The sequence below is a fragment of the Mastigoproctus giganteus genome, chromosome 14, assembly GCF_048544385.1.
Source record: "Mastigoproctus giganteus isolate SK-2022 chromosome 14, ASM4854438v1, whole genome shotgun sequence".
Lineage (NCBI taxonomy): Eukaryota > Metazoa > Arthropoda > Arachnida > Uropygi > Thelyphonidae > Mastigoproctus > Mastigoproctus giganteus.
The window spans coordinates 16,215,048-16,234,568 of record NC_143588.1 but is presented as its reverse complement, the minus strand read 5'-3'; the positions used below and the strand labels follow the sequence as shown (position 1 = coordinate 16,234,568).

At 38.1% G+C, this 19,521-nt stretch overlaps 1 protein-coding gene across 2 annotated transcripts in view; it reads left to right on the top strand.

Annotated features, from left to right (window-relative positions):
• Window positions 1–19,521, top strand: part of LOC150074993 (sodium/potassium-transporting ATPase subunit alpha-like) — a 632,142-nt gene that overhangs the window by 239,012 nt on the left and 373,609 nt on the right. For both annotated transcript variants that reach the window (XM_090388637.1, XM_090388636.1), the window contains exons 7-8: window positions 2,071–2,339; window positions 16,370–16,568. In XM_090388637.1, the coding sequence (XP_090244763.1) occupies window positions 2,071–2,339; window positions 16,370–16,568 (468 nt within the window). The remainder of the gene's footprint in view (window positions 1–2,070; window positions 2,340–16,369; window positions 16,569–19,521) is intronic.

The following is a 19,521-nucleotide window of genomic DNA, read 5'->3' as shown; positions in this document are numbered from 1 at the left end:
TCTTTGGAGAACCTCACAAAATCAAAGTGCAATTGTTGGACCAGGCTAAGCATCTGAGTCAGGATAATCTGTCTGTGGTGTTCAGTTGGAATTTTTTGTGACATAGTTATGGGGCAGCCCTTAGGCCACAGAAGGAGGCCCCAGTGGTAAAGTCCTACATGTGGGGAATGTCAGTCATATCAGAAAGAAGTTTTACAGTAGTTGTTTGCCTGACGTCTCTTATTCTCATTACAAATTTGGAAATACTGATTGCAGTTGTGAGATTGGTGGTGCTGTGACTAGCTCTGTCCCAGTGCTTAAATGCAGTCCATTCAATTCCTAGTGCTTGAATGCTGCCAAAATTACTGTGCAAACAGATGCTTCAGAATAGCGGGGGTAGCAGATCCTCACAGCTCCATCCCCATAAAGAATAGAGCAGTGAATGATGGTTTCTGTCTTTGTTATGCAAAGGGCATCAACATGTAACAGACTCTACTTTGCATTCCATTTCAGCTTCTGCATTCTTGCTGTGATGAGATCAAGGTGATTATTGAATTTGAGTTTTTGGTTAAAAACAACTCCTAAATCAGTGTGCTAAGGGAGATGGGGATACCATCCAGAGATAGATAGAGCTCAGTTTGGTATTGCCTCAGAGAGAGAGAGAGAGAGAGAGAGAGAGAGAGAGAGAGAGAGAGAGAGAGAATACTGTAATGAATTTAGTTGGATTTATCTTCATTCCAAAGGTAACAATGATAGCTGGGTTATAATTTGGGGATCGTGTGTCTGAATGGTTGTCCATAGTTTGATATCATCAGCATAGCTTATGAAGTTTGGCTTTCCTTTCAGGAATGGTAGCAACATAGCAGTAAACAGTAATCCTGACAGCATACCACCTCAAGGTGGTATGCTGTCAGGATTGCCCCTGCTGTTGTAGGTCTAGTGTGACCTATAACAGCAGGGGTAATTTTTTTTGGCCAAATTGCAGTACTCTTTTTGTCAATAGGGATGCTATGAATCCTATTATGTTGCAACAATGTAGCAGCAATGAACACCAGTTTAATGGTTGAATGGCTTACCTCATGCCCTCGCACGTCTCACTGCATGCACAACTCTGTGTCTGTTAAAATAATTTTTATATCTAAAGTTTCCATTCTATTTGTTGATAAAGAGGCACATTCAGCCTCGAAAGCTCCAAGATATAATTAAAGATATATTTTACTGGATACATACGTCATCATTATTTCATTTGCATCCATTCCTGTAGCCCACTCTGGATGCTTAAAAGAAAACTATGAAAATGTTAAGCTTCTTTTGTAAAAAAAATTAGTACAAGCATTATGGTTGGCTATTGTATTGAAATTTTAAAGTTATCCAGGAAACAACTTGGTTGCACAAAAATGCCTTGCTTTCTGTGCGAGTAGGATAGTCAAGCAAGAAGTGAAAATTGAGATGAGAAAGTGTGACCATCAAGACAATCTCTGACACACTGTTCATGAAAACAGTTTGTCCAAGTCCTGAATAAAGAAGAAAATTATTTTAATATGTTTCATGAAATTTCTGTTGCTTGCTTATAAAAATAAAATCAAAGCAGGAATTTTTGTTCAACCTCAAATCCACAAGTTGCTTGAAGAATCTATTAACCAAACTGAAAGAGATACTTGGACTGGCTTTAAATACATGTATGTGTATTGATTATGAGACACTCATGGAGTTCAGAAAATAACCTATTTGTAAAAATACAGAATAAATCAGAAGCACCTCCACCAATATTTTAATTTTTTTTATTTGTAAAAAATTCTGGCATAATAGAGCAAATTTCAAGTAACTGTCAAAATTCCATTAAAAATGCAGTTCAAATAACTTATCAGCAGTAAAACATTAGAGAACTTTTCTTAAAATACAGACTGGTGTTACTCTGCAATGCCTTGGTACTGTGGATGCTGGGTTATTGGAATTGTACTGTAACTTGTTGTTTTTTTATATTGACTCATATTTCATTAAATTCTATTGTAATAATAATGTTTGAAAGCTTCTTATTATGAAAATTTTTATGTTTGCATAATGAAAATATTATTACTATGTCTGATTTAGGTGCTGGTCGTGGGATTGTAATCAATACTGGTGACCGTACTATTATGGGACGTATAGCAAATTTGGCTTCAGGATTGGAAATGGGGGATACACCTATTGCAAGAGAGATTGCTCATTTCATCCATATCATCACTGGTGTAGCAGTGGTTTTGGGAATTACTTTTTTTTTTATAGCCTTCATTCAAGGTTACCATTGGCTTGATGCAGTTATCTTCCTGATTGGTATAATTGTAGCCAATGTACCTGAGGGTCTGTTGGCTACTGTAACTGTAAGTACTATTCTTTTAATTTATGCTTTAAGATTTTGTTTAAAATATATATAAAATATATAATTTATTACATGTTATATGAATATAATCTAGTGAATAGTTATTTGGTTATTACAGAAACAGTGCCAGCAGTCTATATCAGCATTTATCTCTCTATACATTAAAAAGGCTTTCCTCCTAGTGATAGTTATTCAAGCTCTCTATACATTAAAAAGGTTTTCCTCCTAGTGATATTTATTCGAGCCAATGGGAGAAGAGGGCGAGGCAATTACGTCACTGCAAGTGCAATTAATTATTGACAACTGCCTCCATAATGTTCACTAACCTTGTGCACATGTTTCCCTGTCTAATGGAACATTTGATGTTCCATTGTAATGTATTTTGTATATTGATGAATATTGTATATTTGTAAATACAGTAATTTAGTATTTTGTAAATATTTCAGTGAAATATTTTAGTCCTGCTCTTTGGGATGCAACAATATTCCTCATGCATTATGAAACCCGATGCAAAAGGCCTTTTCCTAAGTGACCTATGTAAAAGCAGGTAAATAATTACATTGTGATATTTATTCCACCTTGAGAATTCCATGCACTACAAATGCACAGGTTATTTCCTGATTAGATATCGATCGTAGTGACATAGTGTTTTTTGTCTGGTGGCACCGGGTTTCCCCCAACTCCGTATTTTTACTGTGTAGAATATAATACTCTGCATAAGACCAGGGTGTGTGTTTGGTACAAACACACACCCTGGTCTTATGCATATTCTCTGGTCTTATTGATGTAAGCTGTGTACAGGTATTAGTGTGGATTGCGTTGTTCCTCTGGCCACTTAGCCCCGGAGGCCTGTGGAGAGCCACTAACACCCCCAGTTTCCATCACCGCCCTGGGGAGGCAGGCCAGAACACATTAAGAGAGAAGAAAGCTCTGGCAGGGTGTAGCCTAGGCATCCAAGGAGAGCCCAAAAAAAAAAAAAAAATTATTGTAAAGGAGATAATGGGGAGATAGGAAGAGGGTGGGATAAAAGGAGCAGTGAACGGGGAGGGGGAGGGAATAGTTGAGGCACTCGCCTGATTTGAAAGGGGAGACAATAAGGGGACCCCTGGTACAGGACTAGATGGATGGACACCCATCTTGTCCCAGAGGGGGGGGGGAGTTGAAAGTGGGTGGTAGGGTGAGCCACCACACAAAAGGGAGTAGGGCCACCAAGGGGGAAGGAGACTCAACCACCCCATGTGGGAAGAATAAAAGAACATAGGGAAAGAGATTCCTATGGTGGATTGTGCTTTTTGCAGCTCTGCCCCACACTGGCCTGGGGGTTACCCTAATAGCCAGTGTCAGCATCCCACAGCATGCCAGCTAGGAAAAGCTACAGCATGGTTGTCAGCTTGGATAACCATGAGGCTCCTGAGGGTCTGCATAGCCATCAGTCTGTCCAGTAAAGAGGCTAAGATAGAACATGCAATTAATAATAACTTTCATTCACTCAACATTCACACAATTTTACTTTTTTCAGAGACTGGCTGAAATCAGAGACTGGCCATCAGAGACTGGCTTCTCAGTCTCTGATGGTATAGCTCAGTCAGATGGGCCTTGATTACCTTGTGTTCTAACTGGTGGGCCTGCATCATCCCCAGATATTTGTATGTCTTTCCCTCTGTCATGGCTTTAATCTCTTTACTGGTCTTCAGCTGGTAGTTTTATCTGACTAGATGTCCTTGATGTAATCCATCTCGGCATCTAAGCCAAATTGCATCCTGATGTCAGTGCTAAACTCTTCAGCGATCTTGAGTAACTGTTGGAGTTGATTCTCAGTTATGGCATAGCATTTTTGATGTCACCTATCTACATCAGGTGAGAAAGGTGTTCAGGTTCTTCCTCCCTTCTTTTAGGGTATATCCTCATTTGCTGTTATTGAACAGGGTAGACAGTGGGTTGAGTGCTAGACAGAACCATAGTGGGCTCGGGACATCTTCCTGGAAGATTCCTCTTCTGATGGGTATCGGCCTGGTCTTGATGTTCTTGACCTTGATGGTGGTACTTCATTTTACTATGGTTGCTTCTAGGAAATGTGTCAGTATCAGATTGACTTTGTAGATCTTCAGTGTCTGTATCAGCCAGCTATGAGACATGGAGTCAAAGGTGTTGCAGTAGTTGATGTAAGCTGTGTACAGGTTGTTATTATTATTATAAAAAAAACCCTTTTTCTCCTTTATGGGATTTTTTTGTTACCCCATGACAGGAACTAGTACCAAGTTTTTTTTTTTTTTTTTTTTTTTTTTTTTGGTAGTTGTTGGCGCATAGGCTTCTGTGGCCATAATGCACCTCCCAAGGTTTTTGCAGTACTTTGATCCAAGTCCGAGGCGGGAATCAAACCCGCAACCTTTGGGTTGCCAGACAGGCATTTTACCCACCCGGCTAATACCAAGTGCATAGGATGGTTGGTTGTGTCTGGTTATCATTATTATTACTGTTGGTCGAGGAACTTCCTTACTATCCTACAGCTGTTCAGGATGGTGACTTTCTGGAGTTCCATGTAAGTATTCTTGGGGGCCCATTGCTGCTATGTTCTTATGGGAGGCTCTTTGGCACCATGCCACTGGTTGACTTGGTGATTGGGATAGGCATTGCTTGTTCCATATTATTATTATTATTAAATCTTTTTATTATCTGGAAGGTTTACTACCCACTGATAATAAATCTGTTTATTATCAGTGAGTAGTAAACTCGATCTTATTGCATTTGTGATAATCCCAATAACTTCAATTGTGTGGATTTTTACGTTATTATGGTGAAATGTGTTCCCCTTCACTGAAATCTTCAATCATATAAAAAACAAATTCTCAGAATCTTCTCTTCATTCCTATTTACATATTACAATGATGAAGGGAAAGGGACCAACAGAAAGTGCAAGTGCTGGTAGTGCCAGGAAACGAAACAAAATTGATTTAGAAATGAAGATGAAAATGATTAAGAAGTACGAAGCAGGACAAATTTTGTCATCAATTGCAAGGGAATTATGTCTCACTGCTTCAACAGTGAATACTATTTTAAAGGACAGCGCATGTATAAAATAACATGTTAAAGGAACAATGCACTTAACATCAACAGTGATCACAAAACAGCGTTCGGATGCTATATCGAAGATGGAACAGCTATTAATAATATGGATGGACAATCAGATTCAGAAGCAAATGCCCCTGAGTCCAATGGCCATTCAAGAAAAAGCAACAAGTATTTATAAAGATATTAAGGATAAGAATGGTGAGCCCCAAGCCAAGTTCGTGGTAAGCAACGGGTGATTTAAGAGGTTCAAGCATCGTGCTGGTTTCCAAAACATTAAAGTATGCAATGAAGTCACCAGTGCTGATTCTGCAGTTGCAGAGAAATTTTGTGATGTTTTGGAAAAAAATTATTGATGAAGGCAGCTGTTAAACGCAGCAAATTTTTAACATTGACGAGATTGTTCTGTATTGGTAAAAAATGCCCGATCGAACATACTTGTACATTGCCAAAGAGAAAAAGACAATGCCAGGTTTCAAGGCTTCAAAAGATAAGGCCATGCTCTTGCTTGGGGCTAATGCAGTGGGAGATTACAGATTAATACCTCTGTTTGTGTACCATTCTGGAAATCTTCGTGCATTCAAGGGCATGAATAAAGCCATCCTGCCCGTGCATTTCCGATCGAACCAAAGAGCATGGATAAAAATATCTCTCTTTGAGGATTGGTTTAAATGCTGCTTCATTCCCGTGGTTGAAAAATATTGTAAAGATAACGACAAGGTTTTGCTTCTATTAGATAATGCTCCTGGACATCCTACATATCTAGATGATTTCAATTCGAATGTAAGAGTCATATTTCTAATGCCAAACATGACTTTACTCATTCAATTCAAAAATCTATGGATCACGGTGTTATTTCTAATTTAAAAGCATACTATTTATGCACAACATTTGCACAGGCATTGTCTGCTGTAGATGGTGAGAAAAATTTTATGTTAAGAGACTTGGAAATTGTACAATATTTACCATGGCATCTAAAACATTAATAAGGCCTGGGCGGAAATACTAACAGTTGTTTAATGGTGCATGGAAGAAAATATGCCCACGGCACGTAAAAGGCTTCGAAGGATTTCAAAAAGATGAATCATATGAAGAGGTTACAGATAGGATTGTAAAGGTTCCAGAGCTACTTCAGTTGGAGGTTGATGCCAAAGATGTGGACGAGTTAGAGAAAGAAGAGAAGGAATTATCAAACAAAGAACTTATTGACTTGCAGGCAGCGATTGTGAAAGAAGAAAATGCTGATGAAGCTCAAGATGAACCAAGTGAGGAGCTGAGATGCTTCATCATCAGAGAGAGATAGCAATGTCCTTTCATAAAATTGCATCGGCAATGGTGAGGTTTGAGAAGATGGATCCTGACAGCTAACAATTCTTAAAAGTTAATAGTGGTGAATGATATGCTTGCTTGCTACAAATAAATCTACAATTAAAAGAAAAAAACACTGTCCAGTCATCCATTAATATGTTCTTTTGTAAAGTTGAGCGGCGGACCCCTTCTAAATCTCCACAGCCCTCAACCTCCACTGCGGTGTACTTATCAGCTGAAGACGTCAATTCTGGCAACAATGCTTGAGAGGTAAAACTTACTGACATTATGCCTGTCTCCTTTTTTTTTTTTGTAATTTTATAATTTGGAAATTTTTTAAATTGCATGCTTTTTAAATTTTTCCTGCGCATGAGATAAAAAATTGAATAAATAAAATAAATAATTCTACTCACGTGTTTGTCAAATTTTTCTTTTTTTGATTCAATCAATTCAATGAGTACAGTTGTGAGTGCTGCGCAAGCATGGGGGAAATTCCGACTTACATAGAGTTCCGCAGAACGCATCCATTACGTTAATTTGGGAGTGGCTGTGACTGCTGGCTCGTTCAGATTATTGATGTTTCGAGTTATTGACGTTCAGATTTTCGGCACTCTACTGTATTATCATAGGCTGCCTTCACATTGCGCCTCCGTAGCCAGGCGGGAAGGAGCAGCAGTGCATAGCACACGCTTCTTGATTAGACCGGGGTTCGAGCCCGTCACCACCAAATACGGAGGATGCGGAAAGGTCAGGGAATGACCACCGCATATCCCGGAGCAATATGGCCTTAGTTGCTAATGCTCCTAAAAACCAAATAACAAACAAACATAACAAGCCTTCACATCAAAGAAAATGATTTGCTGCTGATGGCATTCTGGATTCTAAACAGCCTTTCCAGGAGTTTGGTGTTTTCAAGCAGCCTTGGCTTATGAGGGAAGCAGCAGTCGACTAGCTTAGGACAGATGGCCTTTTCAAAAATCTTTAGTAGCGAGCAATCAACAGAAATGGTTCTGAAATTTTATGATCCTTAGGTTGTGACTTTTTCAGGACAGGAGTGACAAAGTGTGCGTGCGCGCGTGCGCGTGTGTGTGTGTGTCCAATCTTGCAGGTACAATGCCTGTCTGAACTGTGTTGTTAAAAGCCTTCGCTAGGGGCTAGACGATGGAAATGTTGCAAACGTCGACGATTAACAAGGGGAAGCCAACTGATTCTACCATAGCTTTATCAGGGAGCTGATTGATCGCATTGTTGAGGTCTTGTTTGCTTAATGTGATATTGCACAGCAAAGTTCAGTGGATACAGAAATTACCCAGAGATTACAGAAATTACAGAGATCTGGGTACAGAAATTACCAGAGGTAATTTCTGTACCCAGATCTCTGTAATTGTACAGAACAATTTCTGTACCCAGAGATTACAGAAATTGTTTACAGAGATTTCTGTACCCAGAAATTACCTCTGGTAATTTCTGTACCCCACTGAACTTTGCTGTGCAGTATTTATCATTCCTTAAACATCACCTTGTCTATGATAGTACTTCTGGGATTTTGCACTGCAGTTCTCTTAGAGGTCATTAACTGCTTTGAGATCCATTAATGCATTTCTTTTTTGCCCTCAGGAAGAAGGTGCAGGACTCTCTTATATAGCTCCTTCTGTAGTTCTATCTTCCACCAGCATCTGTAGGCTCATTGCTTCTGTTGAAATGTCTGCTTTGCTTCACTGTTAAACCACAAAGTTACTTTTTTTTTTTTTGGGATAATAACTCACTTTGAGGCATCGTTTTTAGCTATCATCTTCAACTGTTCTGCAATGAAGTTTAGAACATCACTAGCTGATGTTGCAGGCACTGTTCTAATCTATTATCGCAAGCTGATGGAGAACAAAGTATAGTTTCAAGAATTTTATGAAGTAAGCTCTTATTTGTAAATTTTTTTTGCCCTTTCTTGTTTTATCCCTTCATTAGATAGGTTGGAGGTCACGTCTCTACATACAGCACTCCAAGCAAAACCAAGGTTTGTGATCTTAGTCACATTAAAAGATGTGATACTCATTGGTTTTCAGGTCTTCCAGATTATGAAACAGATCAAGGGCCTGTTTTCCCCTCTAGTTGAACTCAAATGCTCCTCATATCAGCCAGAACTCCTCAGTGTTCCCCGAAGTTTGTCCTTGGCCTTGTCATACTGAGGGCTAGGTATATTAAAATCACCTCATCAGCGTTGGTAGGAGGGGATTTAAGTTAGCTGCAAGCAAAGAGAGTAATTCACTTCTTGTTTCATTTGAAGAATCTGTAGTTAGATACACATCTATAATGGATGACCTGTATAGGAAAACACAACAGATAATGCTTCAAAGTAGATGGTAGAACTTTCACTAACACCTTGTAGTTTCGGGCTGTTCCTATATATTATGGCTACATCTCCTGCTCTTCTGCTCCCTCTACCATTACTGATTCAACTGAAGCCAAAATTTTCAGTTAAGATATTAAACTGCCCAGTACTGAGCTATAGTGAGCTCACAAGAGCCCATTGTTATTTTTTTTTATAAATTGGTGACCCCATTGTTGTATTGATCGTTTATTTTACAGATGAAATCCTTAATTCAATCATTGGGTATCCAGAGCCGGAACTATGGCAGGGGCCCCATCTCCAGCATTTTAATGGCGCAATCGACCAGTTGTGTTATAAGAAATTGCTTCATTTTTGATTTAATTACAGTTGGACCTTTGTTTAACAAACTTCTTTATAGCGAATTTTTTTGAATTTTCCTTGGTAATTACATTTAAAATAGTTTCTGGAGAACAAAGAAATTTCCATATAACGAACTGATTACGAGAGACAACTTTGTATGCATTGTTCCAGTGCCACCTTAAGAATATTCTTAAGGTGATGTTTATCGTTCCCACCTCTAGCCTTTAAGCAATTTAGGCAGTTAGAAAGCATGAATTAAGGGTTAAAGGGATTATCGTTCCGTAATGTTAAGTGGTGCCTGTAAAACCTAAGCAGCCACTTATCCCACCTACGAAGAAGTTGCGGAAGTCAGTATGCATTCCATAGCCAGTCAGAAGATCAAGGTGTATTCCCGATATGGATAATAGCCTCTGGTTAACCTGTATTTTGGTTCCCCTTAACTCCAGAAAGCAGTCATCTGTTTTTCGGGGAACTAAGTGATCCATTCCTTTCAGTAAATTTCTCCTGTCTAAGTTTACATAGCCATGGTACTTGAATATCCAAGTGATTCCGACAGTTTGTACAGTATTCAAAGAACTAGTGACAGTAGCAACTTTGTGGGGGGGGGATGAGGGCAACTGAGACATTAAATAAACTTTCTGAAGATGAAATATAGGCAGATTTTGAGACTATGTCGAGGCTTTCACTGTGAACAAATTGTTCCAAAATACAGGCAATAATTTAAAATAAAAACAAATTGTATGCACTAGTGCGATTTAAGGATGATTGCTAAAGACTTGAAGTGAAAACTATAAGGGTTGGTCATCTGTTTGGGCCACGATGGGCAGCTTTTAGCTTACAAATGGCAATTACGGTTTGGAGGGATTATCTCACTTTGAACAAACATTTTAACATTAGCATTAGTAGAGGCATACGGTGCAAGAAAGCAAGCTTATGCAGCATCAGCCAAAAAAAAAAAAAAAAAAAAAAAAAACACTCCGATTTTCATCCCTCCGTTCGTTCCAAATACCTGTCCAGCTCTGCCTTAAATTTATTTAGCTATCAACTTCCACAACAAAAAGATAAAGGTCTGTTCCACCAATCAACTACCTTTTGCCTTTTGCCTTTACCCGCTGGCTAAAGGCAAACTTCTGCACACCCATCCTACAACTGTCTTTCCTCAGTTTGAATTTATGCCCTCTCAGGTGATTATTCTGAGCAAGAGGAAGAATCCCATCAGCATTGAGCATGCTCAGACCATTCAAGGCTTTATACACCTCGATCAGATCACCTCACAGGTGCCTAGTCTCCAAACCCTGTAATCTGCAAAATTTAAGAATTTCTTCGTAAGAGCAACCCTTCGTTCCATTCATTAATTTTGTTGTCCTTCTCTGTACTCGTTCCAACAGCTCTACATCCTTCTTAAAATGAGGCCTCCAGACCTGTATATAGTACTCAACGTGTGGCCTCACCATTGCCTTATACAAGGGGATAATCACCTCCTTTTCCATGCTAGAAAAATTCCTGTATATCACTTACAAGACAGCATGAGCTACTTTTGCAGACCATCTCAGAAAACTTCATATATGCTTGCACAATTATCCCCAGATCCTTTTCATTCTCTACTACTGTCAGTGTAGTACCACACAGTTGATACGTTACTCTGAGGTTACTGCTTCCCATATAGTACTTTACATTTGTCAATGTTAAACTTCATTTGCCACCTCTCAACCCACCTGCTCAACTTTTCTAGATCCTTTTGCAGAAGTGTACTGTCATTAGTGTCATTATTAATATCTCTGCCAACCTTCATATTGTCTGCAAAATTGGACATTAAGCCTGATATACCATCATCAATATCATTTATAAATACAGAAAACAACAATGGACCCAACACTGAACCCTGAGGGACTCCACTAATAATATTAGTCCACGAAGAGCAATTCCATTGATTACCACTCTCTGACTTCTCCCACTCAACCATCCCTTTATCCATAGCAGCAATTTGCCTCCAATGCCGCACTGCTCCAATTTGTGCAGCAGTCTTCCATGTGCAACAGTATCAATAGCCTTTCTAAAATCCAAATATATGATATCAAAGTTATTCCCTGCATCCAGTTCCTTTGTGACCACATCATAGTATCCAATCAAATTGGTCAGACAAGACTTCCCCTTAACAAACCCATGCTGTGTCCGAGCTATAACTGAAGTCATGTCTAGATGATCCTGCAGTGCTTCTCTATCCAGTGCCTCCATTAATTTCCCTATAACAGAAGTTAAACTTACAGGTCTATAACTACTTTTGTCGCCCTTCCTCCTCAGTTGGGGTCACATTTGCACATCTCCAGTCCATGGGTACCTTTCCTGAGTCCGGGAAAACTCTCATGATTATGGCTAAGGGTTTGCTTACTTCCTTTGCTGCCTTCTTTAATATAACCGGATAGATTCCGTCTGCCCCACGTGCCTTTTTTATGTTTAACTTCAATAATTTCTCCTCCACTTTCCTCTCAGTTATTACAAAATCATCTAGCTCACTGCCAGAATTAATTCACCTCTGGCATTCCCCTCCCTGAATAACTCCCCATGTGTGAATGTAGATGCAAAATACTCATTTAGTTTGTTAGCCACCTGAGCAGGATCATCAACAGTTGAACCATTGATATCCAGTGGACCAATCTGATTCATCCCCTTCCTTATAGAGTTTACATATGTAAAGAATTCTTTGCTTCCTTTGCCAAAAATTTCTCATAATCTGCCTTTGCCTGCCTAACCTCCTTTGTGACTTGGTTACAGATCAGCTTATATCTACCATAGGCTTCCACATCAACCATTAATTTATATGTATTCCATGCATTTTTCTTCTCTGCCATGTCTCATTAGTTCATCTGACATCCATTTAGGCCTTGAACAATATTTCTTAGCCTAGTAGCTTTCAAGATTAATTCTTTGAATACTTCCTATTTTGAATTTGCTTTTGGTAACGTCATCAGTTGGTCCCACCATATGGAATTTAAATACTGTCTCAAACCTCCGTAGTCGCCTTTAAGAAAGCAAAAACCCTTCCCTTTACCCTTGATGGTAGTTACCTCTTTGAGTAAATCCCACTTCAGCCCACTGTGATCACTGCCACCTAGTGGTTCCTTTATCTGCAGATTCTTAATGCATGAAGAATCACTACTGATAATCAGATCAAGAGTATTACTTCCTCTAGTTGCCTCCTTCATTTTGAATCAGAAGATAAATATTTGGGATTATTAAACAGACTTCTAAATCTGGAATTTCTTAATGATTTAGCACTAATGATCGATATCCTTGCAGAAGCTCTCTTACCTTTCAGAAGCTTTACAAAGTCGCAGAATCACTATAGTAAAAGCAGGTAAATTAATTATGCAAACTATCAATGCTATTGTTAATTTGAAAAATTTTGAGGAATTACAAAGCTAAACTTGAGAGCATGTTGAAGTTGAAAGAATTTGAAGGAATCAAAATGGAAAGTAAGAACACATTTAAAAAATTACTTTGTGACAGGTTAACAAACTGCACTGTTTTGTCCTTAAAGTATCAGTTATTAATGCAACAAAATAATTTTAAATTAAATGAGAAAAATAATTATATCATTGACGATTAGGAATTGAAAGAAAGTTTAAACATGTGCTACCCGAAATCGTGGAATATGAAAGAACTTTTGTCTCCATGGCAAGAGGCATGAGAGCCAATGCATGAAAAACAAATAAGAAATTTAATTTTTTTAATAAAATATGAAATAAAAATTTTGTCAAAAACATTTTTTTTGTCAATAATTTTGTCAAAAATTATTCATGTAATGTTTGTTTTTATATTGTAGAATGTTTTGTGGTGGTTTTGTTATTTGTGATATACTTGAAATACTTCATGTTATTTTTTATATCGCAGTATTAAAATTTTATTATGAAAAAAATGTATCCATTATATTTCCCTAGTTGTAAGAAAAAGAATAAAAAAGTGGCTCATGTGCCGACCACGCACGTTAGATGATTTTATGTGAAACATCTTTCACGTTTCTTTTAGGTATTTTGATTTCTATATATTGATTACGAAGTAAAAGAGCTTTTGTATTGAAAATATTATATTGATTATTCACAAATTTCCAGAAGACAAGATACAATGGATTTATGATAACTAAAGTAAGAGACGTATACTTGTGACTGCAACGTATCTAAATGTCTCTGGAAAACAGCATCGATTGAGGTACCCAATCTTGTAGTTGAAACTATATATGCAGCTGTCAGTTGCAGGAAGTATGATTGTGAAGTCATACTATTCAAAAATTCTAAAACGTTAGAACTCGAGATGTACCAGTCACGAAAAATGCATCATGTGCTCTAATCACACTATTAGTGAGTGCTTGGCACAGAGTGGTGTGAGCGTGAGAAGTGCCTCTAGCAGATGACATCCCTTCCGTGACCAATAAGATTTACTCAGTAAGTACCCCCAAGGATGTTTCACATCAAAAAGTTGGCAAAACTGAGCCCATTGTTAAAATATTCATAGCTCATCACTGAAGCTGCCTATTATGCATAAGCCAGGTTTCCTGTAGTAAAACGAAATCAAACTCATCAAGCAGCAGGGAAAATGCAGATAGCTTATTGGTATGCTTATCATATTCTGCATAAAGCATTGAAAGGTGCATTAAAGTTCTTTCATTCCCAGAAATGGTTAATTAAAGGAGCTTTAATCCTGTTTCCAGATGGTCTAACTTATTTTGAGATTAGGTCTTTCTGTCATCAAAGATTCTGACCAAAATACTACATTATACTCAATCAAAATTATTTTTTACATCCAGTTTTTTTGTGACCACGATGTAGTGTCCAATCAAATTGGTCAGGCAAGATTTTCCCTTAACAAACCCATGCTGTGTCTGAACTGTAACTGCAGTCTTGTCTAGATGATTCTGTAGTGCTTCTTTAACCAGTGACTCCATTATTTTCCCCGGAACAGAAGTTAAACTTACAGGTCTTTAATTACTCACATCAACCTTTGATCCCCCTTTGTGAATTGGGATACATTTGCACATCTCCAGTCCGTGGGTACCTCCCATGTTGTAGTAGTAGTAGTGGCATGTGATGCAAGAAAGCAAGTGTATGAGCTTATGCAGCATCAGCCAAAAAAAAAAAAAAAAATCACACTATTCCCTCCAAATGCCTGTCCAGTTCCTCCTTAAATTTATTCAACCTATCAACTTCCACAACGACAGATGGAAGTTTGTTCCAGCAATTAACCATCCGCTGGCTAAAGGCAAATTTCCGCACATCTATTCTACATCTGTCCTTGCTTAATTTGAATGTGTCCAAGGATGCTTTCATAATTATGGCTAAGGGTTTTCTTACTTCCTTTGTCATCTCCTTTAATATAACTGGATAGATTCCATCCACCCCAGGTGCCTTTCTTCAACAATTATGTGCACTTACCCTTTGAAAATCTCTGGAATAGTTACTTAAACCCATAAAGGATATTTCCTAATGATAAAGGGTGCCTCCATAGCTAGGTGGGCAGGAGAAGCAGTGTGTAGCACACGCTTCTTGATTAGACTGGTGTTGGAGCCCGTGCCCACCAAATACGGAGGATGCGGAAAGGTCAGGGAATGACCACCGTATATTCCCGGAGCAATATGGCCTTAGTTGCTAATGCTCCTAAAAACCAAATAACAATCCTAATGATAAAATTATTCTTAAATTTACCTGTTTTGGAGGCCTTAAACACCAATAACATTGAAGACATTCAAACCTTTGAATTTCACAGTCTTTTCACCATTATCAACCTGTCTAATCTGAAAACAGTACCTCAGGAAATATATCAGAAGTAATGTACATTACTTATGATATATTTCCTGAGGTTCTGTATAGTAAAGAATAAGATATAATTAAGTGTAATATCACATAATGGAATAATTTGGTTAATCTTTGTATCTTCAATAATTTCTTCTTTGAGTTCTCTTAGACTTTTCTGACATTTAGGTTGCCTTAACTGTTGGTTTCATTTCTTGTTGATGTGGTTATTAAAGTCTGGCGAATAATTGTTGAGTTAGAGAATGTTTCTGCTCCTGTCAAGTTCAGTGGCTGAGTCTTGAGGACACTACAGAAGTTTGGGGCCCTCGGGGTCAAGGACTTAACTGATTTAGCTTTGCCACTGGGGAGATTGCATAAAAAAGAAATCCAGAACAGTATAAGTATAGTCGGTTTCCTGTAAACTCCCGTGCAGAAAGAGGTCTCTCTCTCTCTGTCTCTCGCAATGAGTACATCAAGGAAGGGTAAGGTGTTATTGTTAATATGGGATGTTTACAACAAAACAGTGGAATGGATGTTATTAATATGGGATAGGAATTTATCTAAATTATCCCTGCCGTAGTTACAGTTTAAGAGCACCTTACTGACAAACTGACCTACAGTTTAGGAATGTGTGTGTGCAGGCAGAAATGATAGTTCTTTTGAATTCTTCCATTAAAACCTTTGCAAGGTGAAAAAAGATTCCCTATGAAGAGGTCCATGGTTAGGAAGAGAAACTCTCTTTGAAACTAAAATTAGCTCCAATAGACATTCAACATGGACCAATCACAATCGTCTTCTACCTTGTAGCTATCATAAGTCACTCTGTGGAGGTGATTACATCATATTTAGGTATTTTACAGTCTAAAAAAATCCATTAAATCCACTGTTGACTGTAATGTATGGTAATCTCCCCTTCTCTTACTTGCTTCTTTCTGTTTCTAGTTTTGGTTTTAATGATATTTATTTAGTATACTATTATTTGGCCTGTACATTAAAGAGCTGCAACCATTGTTTAATAAATTATTTTTGACTTATGCAGAGTAGTGTTCTACTTTTCATACTTATGTATCTTGTTACCTGCATGTAGGAAATTGTCCATAACTCCTATCTCTTAATAAAGTTTTTATAATTATTTTTATAACAAAGTTTTTATAATTATTTAAAATATTATTTGTTTTTGTTCTGTAGGTGTGCCTCACATTAACTGCCAAAAGAATGGCCTCAAAAAACTGTTTGGTAAAAAATCTTGAAGCTGTAGAGACTCTGGGATCTACCTCCACTATCTGTTCAGATAAAACTGGTACATTGACACAGAACAGAATGACTGTAGCACATATGTGGTTTGATAATCAGATAATTGAAGCTGACACCACAGAAGATCAGACTGGTATGTTTAAAAATGCTGTTCACTGCATCCTAGAATAATGTAAAATTGTGTAGGCATGGCATTGGTTAATGCAATTACATCACTACTACACAGTTGACCTTTAAGACAAACTAAAATATGTATGTTAGGCACCATCATTATGTTAGGCTACATCTCATATTGCCCTTACTCACATTGTATATTTACTAAAGCAAGAAGTGCTTCAAGATGGAATTTATTTTTCTTTATTTTCAAAACATTTGTAAGAAAAAAGGAAACAGTAATATACCAGATAACTAATGTGGCAAATTGATGCTTAAATTATTGTTATACTTGGCAAGGTCTGATTCTGCTACATGAGTACCAAGATACCCAATAATATTAGTATTAATAGTTGCAAAAGATGAAAGGATGCAAGCTTATATAGTATCAACAAAAAAACACACAAAAAAAAAAAACTACCTCATCTGTCCATCCTCTCCAATAATTTCTCTAATGCTTTCTTAAATTTATTGAACTCCTGCACTTCCACAACACCAGATGGTAGTTTCTCCAACAATCAATTATTCTCTGACTAAAAGCAAATGTTTGCCCATTTGCAGCCATCTGTCTTCAATTTAAGTTTATGTTCCCGTGCGTGTGTGTGTGTGTGAGAGAGAGAGAGAGAGAGAGAGAGAGAGAGAGAGAGAGAGAGAGAGAGAGAGAGAGAGAGATGCCATTAGCATTTAGTTTACTTGTTTCATTCAAAGCCTTATCTCAATCATTTTTCCTTGCAGGTGCCTAGTTTCCAGATGCTGCAATTTGCAAATCTGGATCTTTCTTGGTAAGAGTACTCTATTATTCCAATTATCACTAATCAGGTTGCTCTTCTTTGTACCTGTTCCAACTGATCCACATCCTTCCTAAAATGAGGCTTACAGACTTGTATGCAGTACTCAAGATTGTTTGTTTGTTATTTGGTTTTTAGGAGCATTAGCAACTAAGGCCATATTGCTCCGGAAATATGCGGTGGCCATTCCCTGACCTTTCGGCATCCTCCGTATTTGGTGGTCATGGGCTTGAACCCCGGTCTAATCAAGAAGCATATGCTATGCACTGCTGCTCCTTCCCACCTGGCTACAGAGGCACGTGCAGTACTCAAGATGTGGCCTCACCATTGCCTTATCCAATGGGATAATCATCTCTTTATTCCTGCTGGAAAAATTCCTGTATAACATGAACAAAACCCAATGGGCTGTCCTAGCAATCTGTGTACACCACTCAGAGGACTTCATATAAGATAGCAATCCACCCTAGATCTCTTTCATTTTGGCGCTTTCATAGCCTTCCATAGGGCAGGAGCAGCAGTGCCTAGCACACGCTTCTTGATTAGACCAGGGTTCGAGCCCGTGACCACCGAATACGGAGGGTGCCTCCGTAGCCAGGTGGGAAGGAGCAGCAGTGCGTAGAACACGCTTCTTGATTAGACCGGGGTTCGAGCCCGTCACCACCAAATATGGAGTATGCGGAAAGGCCAGTGAATGACCACCGCATATCACGGAGCAATATGGCCTTAGTTGCTAATGCTCCTAAAAACCAAATAACAAACAAACAAACCGAATACGGAGGATGTGGAAAGGTCAGGGAATGGCCACCGCATATCCCTGTAGCAATATGGCCTTAGTTGCTAATGCTACTAAAAAACCAAATAACAACAACAACAACATTCTTTCATTTTCTCCACCTTGAGTGGGTAACACCACCCATTTGTTATGTTATTCTAGGATTACTGCTCTCTGTATGCAGAATCTGGCATTTATCAGCATTGAATCTCACTTAACACTTCTCTGCACATCTGCCTAATTTTTCTAGGTCTTGAAATAGTATTCCTTGATTCCACTCATCAACCATTCTACCAACATTTGTATCATCCATAAACTTGGATTTTTTAGTTACACCTTTTCATGTAATTTGGTTACACAGTTAATATGTATGAAACAGTGTGTGAAAGGAAACCTTAGATATAAATACTTAGGTTTTTTTTAAAATAACGATTTATGGTACCTCCAACATTCAATATGTAGATAGCCCGAATGTCAGCTTTGGTCTGCTTCAAGGATTACTATCTTTTTCTTTTGTTTACTTTTTTTACTACAATATTTTTCTGTCAAGCCATTTCTTCCCCCCTCCCACACTCTTGCATATGTGACATTTTTGTAGCCTTGCCAGTTCTGGCTTGTAATGTCAGATTTGTCAATCCATTTTATATATATTTAGCATCCAATTTAAACTTCCTAGGCTATATTAAACATTTTGATTTGTGACAGAACCCTTGAAGACCTGATAACCCATCCTTTTCTTCTTTCACAGGCTTCCATTTCTTGCAAATAATATTATAATCTATTCAAAAGTAATAACCTCCCTTATAAATCACAACTCTAAAAAGAAAGTAACAGATAGACCGAATTCCTTTTTTAGAATAATTTTATTAACTTGTACAGTTAAAAATCAGAAGTCACATCAGGAGTGTTGTCATAAAATGGCTGAATTTGAACTCCTGGTTAGCACTAGCATTAATTGAGGCATATGATGCAAGAAAGGAAGCTTATACAGCATCAGCCAAAAAAAAAAAAAAAAAAAATTAAATAAAAATACTTTCCCATTTCACCCATCTGGTCACTCCAAATGTTTGTCTAGTTCAGCCTTAAATTTATTTAAGCTATCAACTTCCACAACGACAGATGGAAGTCTGTTCCAGCAATCAACTACCCGCTGGCTAAAGGCAAACTTCTGCACATCTATTCTACAATTGTATTACCTCAATTTGAATCTATGCCACCTGAGGTTCTTAATCTGAGCAAGCAGAAGTATCCCATCAGCACTGAGCCTGCTCAAACCATTCAAACCATACACCTCGATCAGATCACCTTGCAGGTGACAGTTTCTGGTTGCTGAAACTTGCAGTACTTAAGCCATTCTTTGTAAGTGCACCCCT